At 37.2% G+C, this 8,562-nt stretch overlaps 1 protein-coding gene across 1 annotated transcript; it reads right to left on the bottom strand.

The window, feature by feature from the left end:
* Positions 1–3,227: 3,227 nt before the first annotated feature.
* On the bottom strand, positions 3,228–4,313 carry LOC145682880 (uncharacterized). Its single transcript, XM_081754244.1, has one exon. The coding sequence runs from the start codon at positions 4,311–4,313 to the stop codon at positions 3,228–3,230; it is 1,086 nt and encodes a 361-aa protein (XP_081610370.1).
* Between the last annotated feature and the right edge of the window lie 4,249 nt (positions 4,314–8,562).

The following is an 8,562-nucleotide window of genomic DNA, read 5'->3' as shown; positions in this document are numbered from 1 at the left end:
AACTAACTTGCTAGCCCTTTATCTTTTCGGCTACAACAACTCATAAAGTCACAGAATGAATTTAGATTCAAGGCTCGTTCTATAATTACACAACACCGACACTTGGTTCCTTTTACTTCAACTTCTTAGGAACAACGGGCACAAAGCTCTGGAAACTTAAAATCAGGTCGACGGGCTGGGTGCGAGCCCGTGTAAAAGCCTACTCTACGTGCAGGACGCACGACAGGTGCGAAGGCACCCCTGCCTAACCGAGTCTCTTCAATAGACTGACTTGCTTTTTTCGTCAACCTCTTGTGTTGCTTCCCCAAAGGGAAAATCCCGGTTTTGACTTGAAACGCAACCAACTGATGCAATGCCTAAACTTAGCGATGAGACTTCTTGCTGGAATGTTCTGTGGAGCGATTCTTCTTTCTTTTTAGCCATAAAAGGACTGCTGGGCGATTCGATCGAAGTTAGTTGCACACATACACATTCAAACATATATGTATATGCTTGGGAAGAGTTAGAGTTCTTGGAAAATTTCCATACGAGGCCTGTTCATTAATTTTGAATTTCACACTACATAGATTGTCTTCTCTTAATTAACACGATTAATGAGCGCCAAAAAATCCGTAACAATTTGACGAAAATATAACGGGTTTATTTTATACGGGTTTATTTTTGAGTTTTGATTTTCTTTAAAAAAAAGTCTTAGAATTTTGTGTAGATTATGCTAGTATTTCTTTATTTTTCAAATATCTGAATTTTTATTTTTTTGCAGTGTGCCAACTCATATTTTTTTCTGAAATTTGCCAACCTTTTTATTTGATGAGTTAGCACATTATAACTATGGAGGGGTAAAACTATCCTCTTAAAATATTTTGGGTATCACTATATTTGGTAAGTAAGTTGGCAACACTGACTTTTTTCTTTTTGAACATTGATGCCTAGGCTGAATTTGCCAGCTAGGTGAGCACATTCAAGCAGTTACTCACTTACTCAATAGATGGTGTTGCATGAGGTATGTTTCAGAGTTATAAAAGCTAGAGATTTGCGGAGAGATTTTGCATCAAGGTTTTTCTTCAAAGTGATGACCTTGAATCGAAAAAAAGGGGGCAGGCAACAAGCCATGACAGCCAGGACAGACAGTTTGGGTGTTGTTATTATTACATACTCAGAAGAAAGAGAAAACATGTTAACTGGTATTATGCAAGTCACGCATGCAGTAAAAAGCAATTCAACTCACACATGTATGTATGCTCATGCTTCTCTCAACTCAATATATGCATATGCGTGTGGCAAAAGTGTATATACATGTAACAACCATATGCGATATACTAAATTTTAATTTCGTATTACTCAGCTATTAGTAGACCGATTTCGATCAAACATGTAATGTTACCTTCCAACCTTTAAATTTTAACTTCTATCGCTGATCTCTTTCAAACGTCTCTTCAGGCTCCTCTAGGAGAAATAACCAATTAGAAACACTAACATAAATAATAATAATAAAAAATTCCAACCCACTCAGGTGTATCTCTCAATAAAACTTGCAACCAGATTCGGGGTAAAGAACAATCTTTATTCAGTAATTAAATAAGAATAATAAAAAAATATTTCTCAAATTAGCGAAACAAAATCTTTTCAAGGCTTTTTAGCATTGAAGCCCTGTCTCTTAAGTTTGAAGTTGAAAGCAAATCAAAATCCTATTAGTCTCTAGAAAGTACCTCTAGAAAGCCTATTTAAAAAATCAAGAAAAATCTACAGCCATCACTCTGGCCACAGAGAACTTAATTCTCCGTCATTCGGTTATCACTCAAACCGATCCCTAACAGATAGGAAAGTTTAAAAAAAAATCCAGGCGAGGCAATATCCACGACTACGACGGGAGGTTTCTAACAGCCAAGTCTCATTCCCAACTCCCGCACAATGCTATGGCCCCCTTCGCTTATATATCCTCGAGCGAACATGTCCTTTTTTTATGTTGTTTCTTATTTTTGCTAAAAAGAATCCGCAAAAAATCGTTTGAAAATCTTGTCCAACCGTCTTTACCCTCTGGAATTTTCCATTGCATGCTAGAAAAACTATATAAAAAAACTTGAACGAATAACTTTAAGAAACTAGAAAAAACAAGAAGAAAAACACAACTCAGCATATATACAATTACAAAATTAAGCATTAAAATAATATTTCATCCTATCAACATGTATGTATATATGAATATAATTATTAATTATACTATAGAATATATACGTCTGGCCAGACTTACCTTTATAAACATTTAAACAGCATAATTATACTTAATATTAATATTAATATTATACCTAATATTAGCATAATATTAATATATACAGTAAGGGCGAAGACTCGTCCTTACATAGCATTCAACAAAATCTAAAAAGAAAAAAAATTGATTCCCCATTCAGTTCTTTTGTTTCTCACTGTCATTTCACTGGGACTATTAAAAATAATTTTCTTTCTCTTAATACTCTATTAAAGTAACCACAGATTTCACAGCACACAAAAAAACTAAGAATGGCTTCTATGAGCCTAGTTCACTGTCTCTAACAATTTTTACCACTCCACTTGATCACTGTTTCACTAAGCTGTACGGCCTGCTCTTTGAAGAGGTTATTGTCCTGTCAGAACTGCACCATGAGTCTTTTTTAGTAGAAGGATAATTTCCGGATCACTGAATCCTTCCTTATATTCATTTCCATCACCTGCAGAAATTTACCGGGCGTTGGAGGAATATCTGGAAATTCTATGTCCTCCGCACAAAGAGAGAGTACATCTTCGTCACTGTCACCGTCAAGATTCACATGACCTGTGGAATTAGATGGTCAAGGGTTGGATTCGTCCACCTCGTTGTCCAATCTCGCCTTTTTTAGGGCTCTTAGTTCTGCTAGCGTACAGAACCTCGGAACTTTATTAACTTGGTTTAACCCAAGTTCCTCTTTAGGATGGTATCTTTCCGTTTTATTTTCGTCGAGTCGAAAAAGCAATTCGAGTTCAAAAGGGTCTTTTGAAATCGGTCTGCAAGAAGTGAATACATTTCTCTTCTTGGGAATCGACTTCTTTGGGAATGGCTTCTTAAACTTCCTAGCCATATCTCTCAAATTATTAAACCTCTGTTCGCAGTGGTGTCTAATTTTAAACTAAATTCTTTAAGTGTTCTAAAGGAAATATAAACAAGACCATCCCACAAAAAAATTACCCCTCATCTATTTTTTTTTCTTTCTTTCAAGCTACGTTTTCTTCTCAGTGAACGGTAGCTTAATTTTGGGGCCATGTTTCCCCATCCCCACCATTTCAGGAGTTCTCAGAACAAAGTCTTCCTTCTGCTCTAAAAGATGTTTACTAATCTCCGGGGGTTTCCTATATACTTTCATTTTATCTGCGTTTACTTTTATTGTCTTGTTTGTAAAAATGTTCCTAGCTAGGAATGTATTTTCCGCCAGTTTCTTAAACAACAAAAATGGACCGAGGTATTTTGGCAATAGGCTACCAGATATATTCTTGGGAGCACAAGACAATCTCACTGCCTTCACCCACGTTTTTTGTTCTACCATAAAATTATGCCCTTTCCTACTCCGGTCATAAAACTTTTTAGACTCGTCGTGTCTCTTCCTTTGCGTCAATTTAGCGCATTCGTAGGCGCATTTCATCTTCATCTTTAGATCCGTGACGAATCTTGTGTAATTGGGTTCGGTCACCGCATGGGACCCTTCAGCTGTTTCCGTCGGGTGGTACGGAAATTGTATCTCCCTTGCATAGGTCAATTCTAAAGGCGTGTAGCCCGTGAAAGAACAAGTTCTCGAATTTACTGCAAATTCTAACAACTTAATATCCTTCGACCAGTCACTATGCTTTTCAGTATAGATGGAAATACTGGTTTTGCACTGCTTTACCCAAACTTCGCTCTTGTTGGCACATGCTCTATATGAAGATATATAAATTGCCTTGGAGTTTAAAATTTCAAGCGTTTCACTCCATAGCTTAATGTAAAATACTGCGTGACTATCTGATATAATACGTGGAAAGCTTCCTTGGTCACAGAAAAAATTAATAAGACAATTCGCTACTGTCTTAGATGTGACCTTTCGCAGTGGAAAAAATCTCACTAATCTGGCGAATGCATCCACTATAATTATACAGTACATACGTCCACCGGTACTTGATCTGCTGAGGGGGCCCAGGGAATCGATATAAGCACATTGACCAGGGGCCTCCACTAAGGAACTCGACATAAAGCCATATTTCGCTTTCCCAGAGTCCTTAAAAATAGCACAAGCTACACATGCTTGCGAAAATTGTTTTACATCCTTGTACATAGTAGACCAAAAGTACTTTTTCCTTATCCTCATTAAAGTGTCCTTAAAGCTAGTATGACCCGAATACGTCTTATTATGTGTAACATCACACACAGCTGCCCTTAAGGAATTCGGTAGCCAAATCACATCTCGCTCCGATCCCCTAATTTTCAGTTTTCAGTAGTACTCCATTTCTCGCAATCGAGGCCCTTTTTGTACTCAGTTTCAGCTTTTTGATCTTAATTTTACTAAACCCAGTTATATCGTTTTTTAAGTATCGGATTATTGGAGATAAAAAAGTGTCTTCCTCTTGTAATCTCTGTACCTCCTTCATATCCACCAGGATCTTGTCTGTAAAAATCTCGTTTTTCCCTTCTTCCTTTCCCTCTTCTTTCTTCCTATTATCTTTTACGACTAAGCAGAAAGGTAGCTCACGCAGCATCTCAGCTTTCTCTTTATCTCTAATTACATTTTTCTCACTATAGGTTTCTTCTTTCTTGATTTTCTTGCTTTTAAGCTCCTTCTTGAACTGTTTCATTCGTTTACTAAATTCGATATCTACAAATAAATTTTCTTCACCTCGAAAATCGTCACAGTTTACCAGAGTTCCGTCCTTTTCTTCTAGTTTAAAATATCCTGAATCATTTTCCGATTCCAAGGGAAAATGTTCATTAGCTAATTCAGAGCCTTCAAAATCTATTGGCTCTGTATAACCACTCTCTATTCTCGATAGATAATCTACGTAATGCTTAGTTCCCTTCCTATACTTAAGCACTATTGGAAATCTAGCCAGTCTAGCCGTCCATCTAGTTAGCATGGCCGAAAGCTTATGTGACTTCAACATGGTAAGAAGAGCTTCATGGTCTGTGTATACATACACAACCGGGACATGTATTAAATAGACTTCGAATCTTTCTACCGCTAATAAGATTCCTAGTAATTCTTTCATTGTCGTGCTATACTGTCTTTGTCCATCCGTCAGTTTTTTCGAACCATATGCTACGACTCACATCTTATCTTGTTCATTCTTCTGCGATAAGACGTAGAACGTGCTTATATTTGAAGAATCTACGAACAAGAAAAATCTTTCCCCTGCCTTTGCAGTAAGAGCTTTTTGTCTGCAATTAAAGCTTCCCTTTATTTTCTGCAGAGCATTTTCATGAATCTCCTCCCATTTAAATTTCACCGTCTTCTTGAGGAGATCTGTCAAACAAGCAGTTATCTTAGCCATATTTGGTATATTCTGCCTAAAATATGAAAAATAACCGAGTAACGACTGCAAATGTTTTCTCGTCCTTGGTCTCAGAATCTGCTGTGCCATTCGCTTCTTTTCCTCTGTGCAAGACACCATTTCTTGCTTTATTTGGAATCCCAAAAATTCCACTTCTTCTGCGAAGAATAACGCCTTCGAATGACTGACTGTCAAGTTGGTCTTTTTAAATCTTTTTAAGACCTCTCTCAAAAGTTCGAGCATTTCTTCTCTCGTTTCAGTGGATATCACTAAATCATCATAGTAAACGATTATTTTAGTGTAATATAACTCCCCTAAAGCCAACTGCATTAGTCTATTTAGAGTGTTTGGAAGACCGCAGAAGCCGTATGCCCCTCTTCTATACATATACACTCCTTTATGTGTAATAAAAGCAGTGTATTTTTGACACTCCTTCGCAATTCTCAAGTTTGCGTTTGCATAAGCGAGATGTGATTTGAGGTAATATTTCTTGTTCCCCAGATAACTCAGAGCTTCAAAAATTCCCGGTATACTCGTTTGTTCTTTCTCTGTAGCTAAATTTAACTTTCTGCTGTCGAGCACGAGTTTGAACGAACCGTTGCGTTTTTTTATGCAAAATAGGACAACTTATATAATCAGATGTAGTTTTTTTCTATAATCCCTTGTGCCTACGTATCATCGAGAAGTTCAGACAAAATTTATCTTTTTTCTTCTGACAAAGGCCTCAGACGCGAAGTGAAAGGGGTTTTATCCTTCAATTTTATCGTGTGCTGTGTGACGTCAGTCAAATCTGGCTTTTCCGAGAAAACTCCTCTGTATTCATTTATTATTTCTAAAAACTGATCCATGAGCGAGGGGTCTAATTTCACATTACTAATCATGCGGTCTATCTCATTGGTTTCCTCCTCATTTCGATATTCAATTCATTATCATTCCTCTCAGGACTTGCTTCTCTCCTATCAAATAAACAAACTAGGGTTTCATTATCATCTATAGACCATCCACCCGATTTTAAATGAATCGATATTCCGACTTTCTTAATAAAATCTCGTCCTACCAAAACTGACTTAATCAAGCCGGAGATTACGTGGAAGGTTTGACGAACGGTATGACCATAAAATTAATATTAACAGTTATAGAGCCATTTTTGGCCGTTCCTGGCGCTAAAAGAATTTCTACGTAACCCTTTTTTAATTTTCCTCCCGCATCTGCCCATTTTTCTGCAGTTTCCTGGCTTATGCAAGATATAGAGCTACCAATGTCTAGGTATATTACGTCCTTTATTGATAAAACCGTACATTTAACTAAAGGTTCACTTACAAACATTTTTCTTGCTTTTTTCGTCTTCCCTGCTGAAGACGAGAAATATTCAAGTTTTTTCAACGGTATTTCTATTGTGAATTTTCTCCTGTGTACCTCGTTTTTCTACTCTAGGGCTGTTGTCCGCCGAACTCACCCCTCCTTCTTCAGGGTTACTGACCTGAGTACCCACCACCGTTCTATGGGCGTTTGCTTTTCTCCCTTTTGTCGTAGAACAATATAGGTTTTTGCTTTTTTTCTTTTCGACATCCTGAGCTAGTGGAGTGACAATTTTCGCCTCGGAATTTTTTCTGCCACTTTCTTTTCTTTTCTTTTCTTGAATATTCTCTCTCCCCTCCTGACGCTCGTTTATTTGTAAACACGCCCGTCAAGTGTTTTTACTGCTTCTAAATCGCTTACGTTGGGAACTGTATGTTGACCTGTTTTCATCCTCTGTCCTATCTGGTCTGGCAAAAGAAGTTATGTAATTCTGATTGGAGAATTTCCACCCACCATCTTTCAAGTGTAAAGATATGCCAATCTTTTGCATCAGATATGCTCCACAGATGAGAGGAATATTTAAATCTCTCAAAACGTAGAATTTATTCTTAATCTTTCTAGATTTTATACAAAAAAACTGGAGTTATAACGGCAACATTTTTGTATGGCCACTAGTCAGCGAAATTGCAAATTCTTTCTGTTCGTAATGAGCACCGCTTTCTTTCCATTGGTTTGCTATCTTAGTATTACATAAACTAATGCAAGAATCACTATTTAAATACATATAATGTTTCCTCCTCAACTCTTTCCCTATTCATTCTATTTGTGTCTAAAACTGAGGATGATAGGTTTTCGATTTTTCCTGGCTTTCTTTTCCTATCCGGACATTCATAGCTTTTGTGATCGTATTTCTTGCAAGCGAAGCATTGAATTCTCTTTTTTCCTCTTTTCGACTAACATGGCGTCTCTCTTTACCCGACCTATTTACTTTAGCCGGGTCTAAGGCAGAAATTGCTATCTGGGCCGCGTCTGACTTTTCTGTTCTTTCCCTAGTATTGATGTCTGCAATAGTATGAGCATAATCTGAGTTTTTAAAACTCGCCTGCTGCATATAGTTATAATCTCCTAGAAGATAGGACGGGATCCTTAATGATTCCTGTTCCAGTTCTTTCAACGATTCAAAATTCTTCCCATGTAAAAATTGCCTAAATTTTGGGTGGGACTTTGCTATTATTTTTTAGATCTGTTCCTTTTCCGTCGGTGGGTCTTTTAATCTCAAAAACAGGGCTGCCATACTTCTAATGAACCTTGCTAACGATTCATCCGGGTTTTGAAGCTTATTTGATATCATACTTTCAATCTCCAAATTATAATCGAAACTGAAATGTTCCTGTAGAAAACTATGTTTAAATTCGGCATAGTTTTCAAATGGCCTTCTGAACTTAAACCAGCACCCTGGTTCTTCCAGTAATACTTTGGGAAGTACAAAGTTCAAAATATCTTTCTCCGGCATGTTCTTCTGTTTCGCCCATTCTTCGAGAAAATCGAGAAATTCAAAGGGACATTGATTTCTCTCAAAAGGTTGGTGTTGAAAGTTTAATATCTATCACTTCCTCTGGCTTTCTACAATTACAAATTGTTTCATTTGTTTCCTCGCCACTTCCGTAATTTCCTAGTCTCTTCTAGTATATTAGCCTCCTCACTTTCTTCTAACCTCAAAGCGCTCTTAAGCTCTTCTAA

Source organism: Thermobia domestica, chromosome 4, assembly GCF_964235325.1.
Source record: "Thermobia domestica chromosome 4, izTheDome1.hap1.1, whole genome shotgun sequence".
NCBI classification, from domain to species: domain Eukaryota; kingdom Metazoa; phylum Arthropoda; class Insecta; order Zygentoma; family Lepismatidae; genus Thermobia; species Thermobia domestica.
Note: the sequence above shows the minus strand (reverse complement) of the source record. Positions and strands in the feature narration are given on the sequence as shown.

Coding starts and splice junctions, on each gene's coding strand:
- LOC145682880 (XM_081754244.1), bottom strand. CDS start 4,313: ATGTACAAGGATGTAAAACAATTTTCGCAAGCATGTGTAGCTTGTGCT.